Source organism: Panthera onca, chromosome E3, assembly GCF_046562875.1.
Source record: "Panthera onca isolate mPanOnc1 chromosome E3, mPanOnc1 haplotype 2, whole genome shotgun sequence".
Lineage (NCBI taxonomy): Eukaryota > Metazoa > Chordata > Mammalia > Carnivora > Felidae > Panthera > Panthera onca.
The window spans coordinates 37,691,429-37,709,712 of NC_138354.1; the positions used below are offsets into that span (position 1 = coordinate 37,691,429).

At 53.0% G+C, this 18,284-nt stretch overlaps 1 protein-coding gene across 1 annotated transcript in view; it reads right to left on the reverse strand.

The window, feature by feature from the left end:
* Nucleotides 1–2,663: 2,663 nt before the first annotated feature.
* Nucleotides 2,664–18,284, reverse strand: part of SEC14L5 (SEC14 like lipid binding 5) — a 45,181-nt gene continuing 29,560 nt past the window's right edge. Inside the window, exons 10-16 of the mRNA XM_060648383.3 lie at nt 18,205–18,275; nt 16,570–16,741; nt 11,866–12,000; nt 10,659–10,793; nt 10,071–10,298; nt 8,976–9,154; nt 2,664–6,427 (exon numbers count right to left, since the gene is read on the reverse strand). Coding sequence (XP_060504366.1) covers nt 6,319–6,427; nt 8,976–9,154; nt 10,071–10,298; nt 10,659–10,793; nt 11,866–12,000; nt 16,570–16,741; nt 18,205–18,275 — 1,029 coding nt within the window. The 3' untranslated portion in view covers nt 2,664–6,318. The remainder of the gene's footprint in view (nt 6,428–8,975; nt 9,155–10,070; nt 10,299–10,658; nt 10,794–11,865; nt 12,001–16,569; nt 16,742–18,204; nt 18,276–18,284) is intronic.

Genomic DNA, 18,284 nt, shown 5'->3' on the forward strand with positions numbered 1-18,284 from the left:
GTGAGCCTCCCTCTCATTGCCTGTAGAGTACTACCTCTCCCCCATTCTCTATCCTTGTGGTTTGGCAAGTACCATCCCCTCTCTTCAAGTCCCAGATGGCATCAGTGGGTCAGAGATAGACATCTATCCCAGTCAACTCATGACAGCCCACCCTGGAACTAATGCTAGAATTTGGGGAAAGACACTTCTGCTGAGATTGCCCACCTGCCATGGTGTGGGCCACATGGAGAAAGAGAGTGAAGCCAACATGGACAAGAACCGAACCGAGTCGAGAGAGAGGACATCATTTAAGCCCCTGGATCCAGCTATACCTGATGCCAGTATCCTTTTGGGGCCAATTACATGGACCAGTAAGGCACTGTTGTGTTTTTTGGTTTTGTTTTTTGTTTTGTTTTGCTTGAAGCAATTTGTGTTAGATTTAGGGGGTCTCTGGCAACCCATAATGTACTGTTCCAGGAGAGGCACATTTTGGACTCTGGCATTTGTGGAGCTTAGATGGGACATGGACCAGAGGCAGAAAAGTGTTTGAGGTTCTGATGCCTTCCTCTGGCAGTGGGTAGGGACATGTGTTGACACAAATATACAAGAGCTCTAGTCATCTAGCTTCGGGATTGCTGGTTGGGGATTAACATGGACTAGTTATGGCAGTGCAAGGATCTCCTCCCCATATGCCTCCATGGTAGTGATGGAAGGCCCCTGGGCACAGAATGTGGACCAGATATCTTGGTGGCCTGACTTGGAACCCCCAGAGTCCTGTGTGCTGGGCAAGTTGCCATGGTGACATGTGGCTGCTGGGATGCTCTGTATAAAACTTTAGCATCGGGAAAGACTCCAGAAAAAGGTTCCAATCCTGGGTTCAGTGGGTAGGCTTTCAAGGGCTCTTAGGAGCCCTGAAATGGAAACCATTCAAGTGTGCCCACAGCTTTAATTGTATTTGCAAATGGGATTTGTGTCCCAGAAAACTTTGGGCTCCAGGGAATTCTTAAGTCAGAGGTTTCAAGTTATGCTTTTTGGTTACCCACGTTCCTCAGGAATGCCTTGGGGGTGAGCACTGAGAGGAGGAGGGGAAAATGGGCTGGAGAGAAGTTTAAAAGCCTCAGCCACCTCTGGTGTCCCTGAGAGTAACCTGGTGCTTTTCCTCCAGCTCTTTCCAGGCCCTGCCCAAACTCCCAACTCTGGTGCCCTGAGACCTGCCTCTATGGAGACCCCAGAGGTCTGCTTTGGACCTGGCCCCTGGCCTCAGAGGAAGAATGGGTCCCAGAGGCAGCTTCTGAGCCACAAGGAAGCCCTGGTGTGTTTTGCCCTCTCTGGGTGTCACCCAAACCCCAGGGGGCTTCCTGGGAGGCGATTCAGCCCAGGACAGACGTCAGCAGTGATTCAGGGCTCAGATCTGATCCCAGTTGGCTTGCCCCAGGGACCTCTGTCTTTCTCAACACCCAATGCATGCAGGAGTCAGCTGGCTGGTCCTCTGAGAGCTCTCGCCCATGGAAAGAGAAATCATGGAAAAGTCCCAGAGAATGAATGCATTCACTGTACCAAAGCAGGCAAAGGCTGCTTCCTCTCCCTCAACTGGATGTGTTGGCAGGGCTGGGTAACTGAAGCCGGTGTAGACAGGTGGGCCCTGTTCAGTCACACAAAAGAGCCACACCTCCTCTACTCTCCCAAGTGAGTCTTTGGTCTCCTGCTCCAAAACAAGAGAGCCTTTTCAGAATCCCATGATGTATGTGGGAGCCAGCACCCCAGCTCTGTGTCTCAAGGAAGCTCACAGGAAAGACAGGTGGTGCCCTGGTCAGGGCTCCAAACCCATGCCCAACCTCAGGACTGTGGATGTTTTTGGAAATAACGCTAGTACTTGGTTCTCTGCCCAGAGAACAGGGCAGAGTGGCCCAGAAAGATGGACAGCAGGGCCTTCAACTTCACCTGGATAGCTGGCAGGTAGAATCCAGCAACCCATCCTAGAGATTGCAAGTTGGCAGTGATTAGTGGGCCCAGGGATCTGCATTTCATACCACTGATGAACTGCACATTTATCTGTTTATATATCCTATGCATATGCATTGGTTTGGATAGTGTCCCCCCAGCATTAATATCCACGCAGAACCTTAGAAGGTGACTTTGACAGTAGTCTTTGCGAATATAATCAGTTAAGGATCTCAAGGTGAAATCATACTGGATTTAGATTGAACCCTAAATCCAGTGACTGGTGTCCTTATAAGAAAGGAGACACAGGGAAGAAGCCATGTGAAGACAGAGGCAGGGATGGGAACAATACAGCCACAAGCCATTGGGTTCTGGGAGCCCCCAGAGGCTCAAAGAGACAGGAAGGATCCTCCCTTAGTGTCAGGAGGGAACACCTGTCAACGTCTTGATATCAGACTTCTGGCCTCCAGAGCTGTGAGGGAATTAATTTCCGCTGTTTTAAGCTACCAAGTTTGTGGCAATTTCTTACAGCAGCCTTAGAAAACTACTGTATATCTGTGCTTTATATATAAAAATGTGATATTATGTGTGCACCCTCCCCCACTGCCAAGAACCGACTTGCAACACTTTGAAGGTGATATCACCCGTGTTGAAAATGCTTTTGTGTCTTACAAACAACACCGGAGTAATTCTTGAACAAGCCCAGGGAGACCTCTAGGGTTTCAGGAAGTAGACAATTGAGGTATACCCAAATCTAAAACGTTTAATGCTTTTGGTTAGAGCAAATGATCAGGCGAACAAGGAACATCAGGTTTTACTGACTAAAATAGAGTGTGTAGAACAGAATTAAAAATATTCTCATCAAACAATTCGTTTTACAGGAGAAGCAATTCCAGAGTGCAGGGTAGGGGGGGAGAAAATGTCTCAGAATCCCCTTCTTTCAGCCTGTAGAGAGAACGTTCTCCAGCTAGTTGGGGGAAATAGCACTCCAAATGATGCTCTTCCATTTTAGTGGATTTGCCCAGAAAACGCAAGCAGTTTCTAAATGGGAAATAAGAGGGAAATAATATCCTGACACCCGCTTTCCTCCGGATGCACATGGTGCTGAGCCTTCTGTCCCGTGAAAAACAGTGACAGGCGGGCATCCTCAGGAAGGAGTCTGGAGTGTTTGGGCAAGAAGCCTGAAGTCATCAGGATAACCTCTGACACTTACCGTGTGCTTTCTGTGTGCTGGGCACTGGGTTGTGGACTCCACAGCTGGTATTTTTTGTTCCACTACAGCCCAGTGAATGAGGTAGGCATGCCCCCATTTTACAGATGAGGAAACTGAGGCACAGGGGAGTTAAGTCACCTGCTGGAGGTTACACAGCTACTGAAAAGAAGGCTGGGGCTTGAACCTCACCATGTCTAAATTTTAAGACCCAGGCTTCTAAACACAGTGCATGGGCAGGGTCCTATTGCTAGTGGGTTGTTTCTGTCCTGCTCACCCCAGGTTAATGAACAAGATAAAGAAGCCAAGCCAAGGAGCTTCTAGCCCTGGGGTCTAGGGAAATACAGAAGTCAGGAATTCAGCAGCCCTTCCTTAGACTTTTAATTTCAAGCCTCCCAAAGGTAGGAGAAACCTGTTGATTAATGATGCTCCAGCATGGACCCCAGAGACCTCCAGCAAGTGAGGGGCACTGCAGAAGATGCCACCATGGCCGTCTGCTGCTTCTTTGGCCCAGCTCCCCTTGTCCTGGGGTGACCTGTATCCCACTGTTGCTTCTGGAGGAAATGTCAATCACAGGACCCCTAGCCCCATGGCTGGTACATCCGTAGGAGCAAGCACTCGACTGGAACAGGGCCAGTCAGAGCCTTCTGTGGGATGAGATGGAAAGAGAATGTCTCTCTCAGCCTTAGAGATTATGAGCCCTGTAGTTGTAGGCTGGGGCTTCTGGCAGCCACCTTTCCCACCAGGTGGAAGAGAGGATGAGGCCAGTGTGAGAAGAGATACAGAGCCAGGTGGCCTGGGTGAGGTTGAGAGGATGAACACATGGGCCTGGGGACACTGGGCTCCTGGAGCCAGCAACACCTTCAGCAAGCACACCCTTAGCCATCCCAGTTACAGGACCCAGGGAAAATTCCCTTTGTTGCTTAAGAAGTTTGAGCTGCAGCTTTCCCAAGGGAGAAAGAAGGAGCTCTCAAGGGGAGAAATGAGAGGGTCTGAGTCCCATCCCTTTTGTCAAGGCTGGACTGCTCACAGCAGATCCAGGTAACAGCTGTCAAGCCACATATAACCCCACGTCGAGGAAAGGCTTCTCCATCCTTCCCTGGTGCCATTCCTAGACAATTAATGTGTGGGGAATGCCAGGGAAGCCTACTCAAAAATGCTTCTAGGGCACACCTGGGTTTTAGAGGCAAGCTAGAAATTCATCTCAAGACAGGTGAAGATATCACAGATGCTCAGTGATAAATGTCTGATGACATGGGAGCTATGAGACTGTCTCCAATCTCCCCCTACCTCTCTCCCTCATGTGCACACACACCTGGATACAGGATGCAGTTTTGGGTGTTGTTCCTATACCTGAGGAGCAAACAGAAGTGGATGAGCCTCCCTCCCTGCAGGGAGAAGGATGTCTCTAGAAAGTGACTCCTTCCCTCTGCTCCAGGTTTGGGGTTGAGGGTGGTATGCAAGGAAGTCCTTGCTCTTTGCCCTGTCACGCTGAGACTGCATGGAGGCGTGGACCCCCTGGTTGTACACCCACCCCTTAGGCAAGGCCCAGTGACTGCAGGTGTTGGCCAGAGATGACCCCCCCCCCAGCTATAAGCAAGGCTATGAGATAAGAGTAACACTGAGTCATTCAGCCCCACATTGGCCCCCCAGGAGCCCTATCAGTGAGGTCCCTCCTAGGCTGATGTGAGTGAGTGATGTGGACTAGGTTGATAGACGGGTGAGGACTGGGGTGGCCCCCATCCAGGAGATACAGTTGTCTTGCCTTTACATGGCAACAGTGGCCCCATTTTGCCAATAGTCCCAAATACCTGAGGGAAGCTAGACATCCTGATCTCTGTGTGAAATGCTCTAATTTTTCAATCTCTCTATAGGCAAAAACAAAAGCCAGATCAGACTGCAGTCGGCCAGTTGGTAACCTGTGACTTGTTACCTTTTTGGGAGCCCAGGAAAGGAAAGGAGAAATGTCCTCAAGCCCCAAGCATACCCAAAACTCTCCCATGCAGAACTCAGGGAACGTCTATCAGTAGCAGGTTCCAGGGGTCGGGTTTGCCATAGGGCAGACACAACAAAGTCACAGCCTCCTCCTCCCCGTAAGGGGAGTCCTGATGCCATGTTGAGGTCCTGGATCCAGCCTTACCTGAAGCAAGAGATCCTGGACTGGCCAATTACATGTGCTCATGACTGGTTACCCTTTTGTATGGGTCTCTGTGACTCACAACCAAAAAACTCATAATTAAACTGCTCCGAAGAAGGAAAAGAACCTCCAGAGGAGTTTAAAGACAGCTAGAGCCACATCATCATTGCCTGGGCCTCTCCACCCTCCTCAAGTCAATGGTGGTCAGGTTTCCTTCCTAGCCAAGCTCTGGGAAAATGGATTTCAGATCCAGGGTGGGCTGCTCCCCACAGACAGTGGAGCCTGAAACTCATATAACTGTTCACCACGCACTTCTGGGACACAGGGCATTGCTAGGGAATCAGATGTGAACGCCAATCATTTCTGCCTACCCAGCATTCTTTCCCTCTTCTTCCTGTCGGGTACCCCAGTATTCCTAGAGGCAACCCCCTTATGATATTCAAACCAGGTGGTTGGCTTCGGGAATAGGCATGTGGTCCAGGTAGGCCAATCACTGAAACCCCATCCCTGTATGGTGATTGGTCCAGATCGTAGACAGAAACCTATTGGCCAGTCTGTGTTCTTTGTTCCCCTGGCAACTGTGATTGGTTCAAGGACTAGTGTGGGACCCAGACGGACTGATTAGACTCAGTTCTGGAAGGTTGGATCGAACTTTGGGGGAGAGAAGTTCTCTTCCACAGCTGAGCTGGGAGGAGAGAGGGAGCCTAATGGTGATGGGGCCCTCTGCGTGGGGAAGGCACCTGAGAAGGAGGCTGCCCCAGGGAAAGAGCCAGAGGTGGAGAGGGGGTGCTGAGCCTGATGACATCCCTGAGCTCCCAGACCAGGCAGGCCCAAAGGTGGCCCAACCATTCCTTGGCTTTTCCTCACATGAAGCCCAAAGGAGATGGTTCTGTCTTGCATCCTGAAGAGTGCATGAGCTGGATCATTGCCATCGGCTCCAGATGCCCCCACTTAGTGTCCAGACCCAGGGCGGAAGCCCACGTGGTCCCAGACTTCACGGACACTTGAAACGTGGGAGGCGAGCGGGCTTCCCCACAGGGCTCAGTCCCAGCTATCTGGAGACCAGGGGGCTGCTGTGGGATTGGCCAGAAGAGGAGGAAGTGGTGGCACTGAGCTGGGAGAAGCCGCTGGTGCAGGATTCCAGGCTGGACATGGAGCCCCTGGGGAGGAAGGGCATTGTGTTCACATTACCTTCTGGGGTGACACGGCCCTGGGGCCCACGCACAGCAGTGGAAAAGCTGGTGATGCTGCAAATGAGGCCCCAGGGTTCTTTCTACCAGGCTGGTAACCACCCCAGGCGCACAGGGCAAGTGTAGAGCAAAACGCAAGCAGAGTTATGGTGAGAAACGAGGCTCCACCCGTTTTCCAGTCCCACCCCCAACCAACCCCCACACACAGAGTCCAGCCTGCTACACACCATTCAGGGGCTTCCCTGACCTGGGGATCTAGCATAGCCTGGGCAGTTTCTGACCCTATCTCTAGCCTCACCTCACCCCACCCCACCCCTGCAGCCTCCTTTCAGCATCTCTGACACTCGCCTCCCCTGTCTGGGAACCTGTGAAGGTCTCCACCTGCTGCCAGAAGCACTTTCTCTGCCCCCTGCTTCCTCTAGTTAACTTCTACTCCAGACTTCAGAGCAGCGCTCTCCAGGAGAACCTTGTGCGATGACAGTTGTGTCCTACAGCTGTGCTGTCCACTGCAGCAGCCATCAGCCTCATGGGGCTACTGGGCACTCAGAATGTGGCTCGTGCAGCTGAGGAACTGATTTTTTTATTTTTGTTGAACTGTAACAGCTACGTTTAAATTGCTACCTGTGGCTGGTAGCTACGTGGTTGGCCAGTGAAGCCTTAGGATCTGGCTATTCCAAGTGTGGTGTGGGGACCAGCACCACCAGCCCCTCCTGGAGCCTGTTAGAGCTGCAGACTCTCTGCGCCCCAGAGCTGCAGAATCTGCATTGTGACAACCCCCCCCCCCCCCACTCCCCAGATGATGTATGTGCACGCCACCTAGGTCTCAACTCCAGTGTCTCTTCCCAGGTACCTCCCCCACATCCCATGCCCACCCTGTGCCAGGCCCCTTGTCCAGGCTCTGTGCCAGGCCTGTGCCAGGCTCTGACAACACCCTGTGTTGAGGCTTCTGACACCTCCTAGCTATCTGACCTTGGGCCAGGACCCCAGGCTGGAATGCCTTCATGGCATCCACTGCTGCTCCTGTTAGGCACAGGTGTGATCATGTGGTCTCCTGCTCCACGATGGCAGGCCCTATCTGTCTGGTCCCTCGGGGCCCAGCCCAATGCCTGCCTACTGAGGACACCCAGGAAATAGCCCTTGAACTGGTTTTCTTGCGAGGCTGTTGAAGGGCAGGGCAGCAAGGCTACCCCAAGCTGACCAGACAGGCTGGCAAGCAGCATCTGCTCTGCCCCCCTCTAGGCCTCCACCTGCCCTCCTGGAGGCCAGCAGCCCCCAATGCTTGTGTCTGCATGTCTCTCCCCTGCACTGGTGCCCAGCGGCCAAAGCAGGCCACTTCCCAAAGAGGAAATCACCAGCCCTCCCAGGCTGTGGGGCTCTCTTGGAGTAAAGACAGTAGCCCAGTATTTCTCACAGGGGGCTGTATGTGCCCCTACAATACTTGGAGCTCCACCCCGGATATGGATACAGATGTGACACCCTCCTGGAGCCTCAATTTGACTCCATGGTATAGAATATAAAGCATTATTTTTAGAAGGACACAAGCATAGATAGGTCATGAAGCAGGATGCAAAATCACATTCGTTTTTAAAAGATAAAATGTAAGGCCTTGAAGAAACTCTCCATGTCCTCACCCTCAGTTTCATTTTTGCTATCAAGGGCTTACTGTATGCCTCGGTGAAGGGCAGGCTTCCCCCAGCTATTTCATCTTCATGACAACCCCATGACCTAGGATTTCAGTAGTCCCCATGTAACAGATGGGAAGCCTGAGGCTCAGACAGCTTGAGTTGCCTGAGGTCACAGAGCAATCAGGAAGTGTTGGAGGCCTTAACCACTACACTTCCTGCCTCTCTGAAAGCAACACTTGGAGAGAGGTGTCTGTGCGACACTATTCTAGAATGTTCTAGAACATTCCAAATCCTTTTTTTATGGGTTTCTAGGAATACAGGGAGGTCCAAATAGGAAGGCCTTGGGCTCCCCTTCCCCCACCAATCAATCTGGTATGTTTGGCTTCTGTCCAGGATTTCATTTAAAAGGGAGATCCATGGGGCGCCTGGGTGGCTCAGTCGGTTGAGCGTCCGACTTCGGCTCAGGTCATGATCTCATAGTCCATGAGTTCGAGCTCCGCATCGGGCTCTATGCTGATGGCTCAGAGCCTGAAGCCTGCTTCGGATTCTGTGTCTCCCTTTCTCTGCCCCTCCCCTGCTCGTGTTCTGTCTCTTTCTGTCTCAAAAATAAATAAAAACATAAAAAAAAATTTTTTTTAAAGGGAGATCCTGCAGCTGAGGCAGAGTTTGGACACAGTGTTCAATCTGGTTGCTCACACACGTGCTGAACCACTGGAGAATTTTAACAATACCAATGCTGGGGACCTGCCCCTGGATAAGCTCAAAGACAAGTGAGGGAGGTGAATCTAGTGCCCCCAGCCCAGAAGGAAGGGGCCTCAGGAGTGCTGTGGGCCTCGCCTAGAGGGGAGTCAGGACCCTTCCTGCCCAGGCTCCCCCTCCCCAGCCCCTCCTACCTGAAGTCCTCAGACGCCAGCACCTCGTAGTAGTAGAGGAGTTTGCACTTGGGGCCAGGGCTGTGCAGGGCCGTCAGGACATCCTCCACACCTGGGATGCTGCAGGCCACATTGCCAGGGGGGCTGTGCATTTGCCACTGGAGCAAGTAGGTGCCAGGCCACCGGGTCACGTGGGAGCCCTGAAACACAGCAGCCGGGCCTGAGGCTCTGGTCCTCCTGGGGACAGGAGCCCCTCACTAAACGGATCCACCAGCCAGTCTTCCTCTCAGGGCCTCCCGAAGTCATCCTTGGCCCCTCTGCTGTTACCCCCATATCCCTGGGGGCTGAGAGCCTCCCTCTAAATCTGGTGGGAGTGGAGGCCTGGAGAGGAGGGCTGTAGTTGCAGGGCAACAGGTGCGGTTTAATTAAATGCCTGGACTTTGCTGGGCTTTTGTTCTCCTGAGCATGATTTGCAGATGAGGTCCAGGCAGGGATTCAGGCAGGGAGCTGGCAGGTTGGTTAGAGCTAGTTGAGGGCCTGGACGCTGAGAATGAGGGCTAGGGGTGTTGGTGTGTGAGGTGCAAGACAGTGTGCTGCTCAGGGAACCTTCAGAGAGATCTGCAGTGCTCATCAGAGCTTGTGTGTGCGGTACGGGTGAGAGAGCGAGCGAGGCCAGCGATGTGAGACTTACAAGCACTGGAGAGTGGAGAATGCAGGGGGCCTCGTGTTCATGTTCCACAACGCATCTGAGTTCCGTTCCCAGACTTAGTATATCTCTGCTGCATAGCTTCTGAAGCTCACACGTCAGAAATCACTGGGAGAGGGTGAGGGATGCAGGGTCCAGGCCTCACACCCAGAGGGTCTGAGTTACCCCTCCCTGGCATGGGCCCTGGCAATCTGCATCTCTGACAAGAGTCCCAGGGATTCTGAGGCTGGGGTCCTGGGAGGTCCCCAGAGTCCTGGATCTGTCTGATTCTGTCTTTCTCCCCACCCATCCCACAGGGGCTCCAAGGCCAAAGTCCATATGCAGTTCATCTACTTGGGTGCTCCCAGAACCCTGGCACACAGTGGACACTCAATCCTGAGTGACAAATGAATGAACAAAGGAATTCGAACCTGGATGCTCTCCCCTTCCCGGCAGACAAGGGGGGCTTCCACACGGCTGTAATCCACACCTAGGACCCAGCCCTTGTCCGTCAGCTGCCCGCCGGCCCTGGCCCCAGGCTCCTGGGGTCCAGGCTTGGGCACCTGCTTGCTGTGGTACAGGCTGAACACCACGTCCCCTCTCAGGATGTCAAAGTCCCAGGTGATGACTGACTCGCCCTCCAGAATCTCCACGGCAACCTGCATGGGGAGGGCACGGTCTGAGGGTCCGACCTGGAATCCCACCAGGAGTGGGGAGCTGGGATGGGGAGGTCAGCTGCAGTAGGTGCTGTGGTGCCCACCTGGGTCTTCATCTGCCCATCTGCCATGCTCTGCACAGCCCAGTGCTCCCCTGGGATCAGGGGACTTGGCTGCACCACCCCTTTGCTTGCATCCTTCCCCGTACCCATCCTGTCCCACCTCTCCTTACAGGTTTCTCCTCAGAGCTCACCCTCAACAAATCGCTAGCACAAGAACTCTTGTCTCAGGGTCTGCTTCGGGGGACCCTGACCTAAGACCCCACCCCAACCTGGCGGGCCCTCCCGGGCCAGGTCCCAGCACCTCATGGGGGGCCCCTCGGAGCACGCTGGCCGACTGGTAAGTCTCTCTCCACTGCCGCAGCTGGTCTGTGTGCTCCTGCTCCTCTTCTGTCAGATAGAGGGACTTGGGGACCAGCCCTCCTTCGGGGACATTACACTAGGGGATAAAGATGAAAGTAGCAGGTCAGGACCCAGCCGGCCTGGCTGACCCACAGAAGGGTACTCTGTGACCCCTGAAAGTGCACTTACAACAACAACCCCAAAGTGAGAACAGTACAGGGGCTCTCCCATGACCTCATCTCCAAAACCACAATGCAGTAGGAACTCTTACTATTTCCATTTCACAGAGGAGGAAAATGGAAGCCCAGAGAGGTCAAGCCACTTGCCTGAGATCACACAGCAGAAAGTGTCTGAGCCTGGCACAAACCCATGTTTATCAGGGCCCCCAGGCTCAAGTCTCTTATTACCATGCTGGTTCTTACAGGCCCATTTGTTAAACATAAATCACATGTATGTACCTCAACAAGTGAAGAGATTCAAATTGGCAGAATTCCTAGGAAATGCCTTTTTTTACTCAGAAATCATGTATGCTTGGAGTTTGGTATTCTATTAGACAAGGAAGAGGGGACTGCCCTCATCCCATGGCCAGATGAGATAAGACAGTTGTGACCCAGGGTCACCCCTGCCTGTGTCATCTCAGCCCCAAGGGGAGGCAGTAAAACGGGTCTGTGGCTGCCTCTCCTTGAAGTAGTTGGCCCATCTAACCATTCCGTGAGGTTGTGGGTTGGGAATAAATCCCTTTGGATACACAGGCTCCGGGGTTCAGGCCACTGGGATGTTTGAGTCACCTCTCTCAGCAGCAGAGGGCGCAAAGTCAGCAGGTAAACCCTGACTGCTGCCTAGCGACGAAGTGCATAGGGAATACCGGGGTAAACTTTTGACTGGCCTGGTCTCTGGTCTTCTAGAAACTTCCATCTGGATCACTATGTTTGAAAAACCAAGCTAAGGCCCCTCCTTTGGACAGGACTCACTTCTCTTTGGGGAAGCGTCTAAAACAAGCCTTGCCCCCCAAAAGAGAAAGCATGGCCTCTGCAGGTACCAGCACCCACACACATGACAGAGCGCCCCACTCCAGCCTCCGTGGCCCTCTGCAGCCCTGCCCCAGCAATCCCTGGCTCCCCCACCCCTACCCCCAGGCCACAGCCCAGGGCCTGCAGCCACACACTCACCACACACTCTCCCCCAAGGAAGTCGGGGATCACTTCTTTATCTAGGTAGTCCACGAGGCCTCCGGGGCCCTGGTAATTGCTGCCACTGTAGATGAGGAACTTCTGCCTGGTGTTTTCATTGATGAAGGGGCTGATCTGAAGTGGGGGAGATGAGACAAGATGGAAAGGTATTTTTGGTTTTTTGTTTGTTATTGAGATGTAATTCACATGACAAGGAACTAACCATTTTTTCTTTTCTTTTCTTTTCTTTTCTTTTCTTTTCTTTTCTTTTCTTTTCTTTTCAAGTTTTTATTTAACTAATCCCTACACCCAGCATGGATGGGGCTCGAACTCACAACCCCGAGATCAAACGTCGCATGCTCTTCCAACCGAGAATTAACCCTTTTAAAGTGAATTAACCCTTTTAAAGTGAACAATTCAGTGGCTTTAGTTCATTCACTATGTTATATAACTACCACTTTCCTGTAATTCCAAGACTTTTCTTCACCCCAAAAGGAAACCCCATTCCTTTTACACATTAATACACATTAGCAGTCACGCCCCACTCCCCTCCCCCCAGCTCCTGGAACCACCAGTCAGCTTTCTGTCTCTATGGATTTGCTTGTCTGGACATTTCATAGAAATGGAATCCTCCAGTATGTGGCCTTTTGTGCCTGGCTTCTCTCCCTCAGCATGATGTTTTTTCTAGGTTCATCCACCTGGCAGCACAGATCATTACTCCATCCCTTTTTATGGCTGAATAATATTCTACTCTTTGGATGATCCTATTTTGTTTGCCCCAGATGGAAAATACTTTAACACCGAACTCGAAACTGCATGTCAATCCTTTTTTTTTTTTTTTTCATGGCAACCCCTACCCCCCCCCACCCACAATGCTGGTGTGGTGTCTGACTCAACACACAGTTGGGGAAGGAAGGAAGGACTTAGCATTGGCAAGGTACAAGCCAATTGAGCAAGGAATGCTACAGGAACTGGGAATCCCACCTGTGTGGTCACTCTCCTTCAGCCTCCACCCGGGGAAGCAGTCACCTGCCGTCCTCGGCAACCTGGCTCCGTGCCACTGGCTTCCATCTGGTGTGGCCACTGGGCAGAGGAGGGGGTACAGCAGCAGGAGGTGGGAACAAAGAGAGAGGCCAGGGTACTTCTTCCCCCACTCCCTGCCGCCTCACTGCCCCTGGGCCCCCCCACCCCCTGCCACATTCCGGCTCTCATGAGGCTTGGTAACAATGCCATCTCCTCCCATGGCACCACCAACCCCCCACCCCCACCCCCGGGTGTCAGGGATCACTGCAGGGTCTAGTCCCTGGGGCCTCTCCATCCTGCCCATACCTCTGCAAGGAGTTCTTTTATGTTATGTCCCTATTAAGCCATTGGGGTGAATCCCACTTCTGGCCAGCACCCTGAATGACTGGCTCCCACCCCTACCCAATACACATCTTCTTAGAAGTCTCCCAACAGCAAGAATTTAATTTTCACAAAGTTCAGGATATTTCAAGATAAAAAGCTTCAGTGGCAGGTCCTGCCTGTCCCTCCTGCAGCTCCTGCTCTCCAGCCCAGCCCCAGCAAGGCCCTGATGTAGCCACGGTGGCCAAAGAACGTTCTGTCCCAGAAGTCTGCTCACATCGTCTCCTGCTGACAACCCTCCATGGCTCCCTACTGCCCCAGGATGAAGTCCCACCTTTGCCACAGCCTGGATTCAGCAGCCACTGGTCCCTGAGCACTTTCCCAGCTTCTGCCAGGGCCACCGGCCTTTTTGCTCCTTTTTGTTCCAGCCACCCTGCACTGGTTTTTCAGTTTCTCAAAAGCATCACGTACAGTCCTGCCTCCAGGCCTTTGTGCTTACTGTGTGGGTTGCCTGACCCACCTGTCCTCCCCACCCTTCCCTGAAGGACTCCTGCTCCTTCCTTCGGTCTCAGCCACTTGTTACCTCCTCCGAGGGACCTTCCTCAGTTTCCCAGTCTAAATTACCCACCTGCATTACCCCCTGCCTGATTCAGCCTCTCCACGAACCCTGTAGGCCTCACGCCCTAGTCACAGAGAACCATGAAGCATTTCCTTGTGTGACGTCATCTGCTTTCTCTCTCCCCGCCCCGTCACAGTTGGGGAGAGATACAGTGGCTGGCTTGTTTACTCCAAATCCCCAGGGCCTGGAAAGGTGTCTGGCACACAGTAGGTGCTTTGTGAAACACTGAATCCACTTAACTCTCAAATCTCTATCCTGATTGAACCTCAACTTACAGCAGCTCTTTCCAGGCTTTCTTGGGCACTGAATCCTCGGGGCACCGGGCATGTTCAGGGTGTGCAGGACTAGGGGTGGGGGGCTGGCACTCTGCACTGGCCTGTGGACCAGTAGCAAAGCCCCCAGGCAGTGGTTTTCAACTGTCAGTGACAACCCGATAGTGGTTGTGAGATCAATTTAGCACGTGTGGCTAGCCAATTTTTTTAAACCTGAGAAAAAAAAAATTTAATAGAGAGTACATGCAAGCAGCAGAAAGGGGTGGTGGGAGGGAGAGAGAGAATCTTAAGCAAGCACAACATTCATTGCAAAGCCTGATGTAGGGCCTGATCCCACAACACTGGGATCATGACCTGAGCCAAAATCAAGAGTTGGACACTCAACCAACTGAGCCACCCAAGCACCTCCATGATTAGCTTATTTTTAATGGAATGGAATAAAAGAGCAAAAAGAGAGGAGCCTGGGTGGCTCAGTGGGTTAAGCATCAGACTTCAGCTCAGGTCATGATCTCACAGTCCATGAGTTCGAGCCCCGCGTCGGGCTCTGTGCTGACAGCTCAGAGCCTGGAGCTTTCTTCGGACTCTGTGTCTCCCTCTCTCTCTGCCCCTCCCCGCCTCATGCTCTGTCTGTCTCTCTCTCAAAAATAAAACATTAAAAAAGAGAGAGAGAGAGAAAAGAGGATATTGCACATAGTTAATGTAACCATCGCTTGCGGATCTATTTCAGGTGTGTGTGTGTTTGCATTGGGTTGTAACATAACATGTATTTCTTACTGTGGGTCTTGGGCAAAAAGGTTTCAAATCCCTGCAGCACAGGATCCCAACACTCCTCAGAGTCAGCTCACAGGAGCCCCAGGAATGCTATACAATTCTGAGTGTGACCCAGTGTCCACAAAGCAGGACAAGAGATACATAAATCATGGTCTGTCCATATGGTGGAATAGTATTCGGCCATAAAAAGGAATGAAGTACTGATATGCTACACCACGATGCACCTGAAATCATTATGCTCAGTGAGAGAAATCAGATGCAAAATGCCTCGTATGATTCCGCTTCTGTGAAATATTTATAACAGGCCAATCCATAGAGACAGGAAGCAGACTGATGGCTGCCAGGAGCTGGGAAGCCGGGAAAGGAAGGAATGCTGATGGTACAGGGTTTCCCTTGGGGGTGCTGAGAATGTTCTGGAACTAGAAGGTGGGATGGTTGCACAGCTCTGGGAATATACTAAAAACCACTGAATTCTATACTTGGAAAGAGTGAACCTGATGAGTTACATCTCAGCAAAGCTATTATTTAGAAGATGTGCCACCAGGAGCATCTGGGTGGCTCAGTCGGTGGGGCGGCTGACTTCGGCTTGGGTCATGATCTCACGGTTCATGGGTTCGAGCCCCGTGCCGGGCTCTGTGCTGACAGCACAGAGCCTGGAGCCTGCTTTGGATTCTGTCTCCCTCTCTCTCTGCCCCTCCCTGCCTTGTGCTCTGTCTCTCTCTGTCTCTGAGAAATAAATAAATGTTGAAGAAAAGAAGAAGGAGGAGGAGGGAGGAGGAGGAGGGAGGAGGAGGGAGGAGGAGGAGAGAGGAGGAGGGAGGAGAGGAGGAGGAAGAAGAAGAAGGAGGAAGAAAAGGAGGAAGAAGGAGGGAGAAGGAGGGAGGAGAGGAGGAGGAAGAAGGAGGAGGAGGGAGGCAGGGGGAGGAAGGAGGAGGAGGGAAGAGGGGGGAAGAGAGGGGAGGAGGGGGGAGGTGGGGGGAGGAGGGGGGAGCAAGGAGGAGGAAGGAGGAGGAAGGAGGAGGAAGAAGGAAGAAGAAAAGGAGGAGGAAGAAGGAGGAGGGAGGAGGAGGGAGGAGGAGGAAGAAGAAGGAGGAGGGGGGAGGAAGGAGGAGGAGGCAGAAGGAGGAGGAAGGAGGAGGGAGGAGGAGGAGGGAGGAGAGGAGGAGAAAGGAGGAGGAAGGATGGGGGAGAAAAAAGGAGGGGGAGAAGGGGGGAGGAGGAAGGAGGGGGGAGGGAGGAGGAAGAAGAAGGAAAGAGGAAGAAGAAGGAAGAAGGAGGAGGAGGAAGAAGAAGGAAGGAGGAGGGAGGAGGGAGGAGGAGGTGGGAGAAGAAGGAGGGGGGATGAGGAAGGAGGGGAGAGGAGAAAGGAGGAGGAAGGATGGGGGAGAAAGGAGGAGGGGGAGAAGGGGGGAGGGGGATGAGGAAGGAGGGGGGAGGAGGGAGGAGGAGGAAGGAGGAAGATGGGGGAGGAGGGAGGGGGAGGGAGAAGGGAGGAGTGGGGGAGGTAGGAGGAAGAAGGAGGGAGGAGGGGGAGGGAGGAGGAAGGGGAGAGAGGAGGAAGGAGGAGGGAGGAGGAAGGAGGAGGGAGGAGGAAGGAGGAAGAAAAAGAAATGACACTGAACCAGCAGGCAGAGGGAACTCCCCCACCCCATCTCAGCCTGCACGGGGGAGGGGTCTGGCCCAGGCCCCTGCTCTCACCAGCGTCCAGAGCACCGGGAAGACGCGGGGGGCTCTCACGATGAGCAGCCGGCCCAGGGTCTCAGGGTAGTTGTCCTCGACCACCTCAATCATCCGCAGCAGGGCCTTCACCCCCGGCCGCCACAGATGCCGCATGTTGAGACCCTCCAGGTCCACCAGGCAGGTCCAGGAGCTGCGGCAGAGATGACCCCCTCACTGCAGCTTGCTCTGCCACATCCCAGGGCCCCCCGACAGCCTCGGTTGGTGGGGGGCCTCGGGAGCTGGCAGACAGGACAGAGAGGCTCAGGAAGCCAGGGCTGGGAGTAGAGGGGCGGAGGCCGTAGGACACTCTTGTGGATCCTACCCCCCACCCCAACCCTAGGCTGGGGAGGCCATGTGGTGAGGAGGCTCAGTGCATGGCCTCTAAGGCTAGTCACCCAAATTCAAGTGTCACCTCCATCCCCCAAGAGCTGTGTGACACAGGCAGCTTCCTCATCAGGACAGTGGCAGTGGCAGTAACATCTCGAGCAATTGTTAGGATTAAATGAGATAGTATATGTGAAGTTCTCTGCAAGGACAGGCCATAGAGTGCACTCCTTCAAAGCAAGTCATTGCTATCAATCGTTGAAAAGGCTCCGACTGCTAAATAGAGTGTAAGCGCCAAGAGCACTCACTCGCTCCAGAGCCAGACGGCCTGGATTCAAATCTCAGCGCTGCCACTTGCTGTGTGGCCTTGGCCAAGTTACTTAACTTCTCTGTGCCTCCATTTCCTCAGGACTAATTCATTAGGAAAATGAGTGTTCTACCGCAGCAGCTAATCCCTGGGAGCCCCTCCATCCTGCCTTTGATCCTTCCATCCACACCGCTGCAAGGAGTCCCTCCTGACACCCTGTCATCTGAGCCATCTCAGGTGAATTCCACTTTGGATCAGGACCCTGATTTATTGATCGATTTCCCAGCCCAGCCAATGTACATCCCCTTAGGAAAGGCTCCAAACAGCAAAGGGACTCGATTTTCACAAAGATCAGGCCATGTGGGGATAAAAAGTGGCAGGTCCCACTGGCCCCTCCCTCCCAGACTGTAATAAGGAGGATGTGAGGCAGGTACTTCAACGAGCACTTGCTGCACAGCAAGTGTTACACACACATTTGTGTTCTCTCTCAACAGACGTGGCTTTTGATAATCCATGAAGACGCCTTGGGACTCATGATGTTATTCCCACATTAAAGACGAGCAAGCTATAGTTCAGAAGGTTCGTGCCACCCTAAGTACTCATGCGGGAAACTGAGGGGTCTGGGGCAGTCGGACGAGGGTTACTGGATTGCCATGACACCTGTTGAGTCCGCCTGCCTGGGAGGCAGAGTCAAGGGACCTGGGATGGCAGAGTTGGCCTCAAAAAGCAAGGCCCAGGGCGTAACATCCTTGAGACCGAGGCAGACAGTAACTTACCCACTTAGCAACAACCTGGGATGAGCACAGCCACTCTGAGCCTCAGTTTCCCCCTCCATAAAGAACAGGGACAATAACAGGTCCTGCCTCACAGGATCACTGAACAAATTAAATGAGGACATTCCTGTAAAGTGCTGAGTCCATGCCCAGTGAAGCTTGGCTGTTTTTACTCTTTCAGGGGCATTTGCTCCTGGCGGGGGTTCTTACCTGATGGGACGGCCAAACTGCTTTGTGTTCCCTTCACATCTCTTCTGTCCTTCCTCGTTGACGGAAAGAACCTGGAAAGT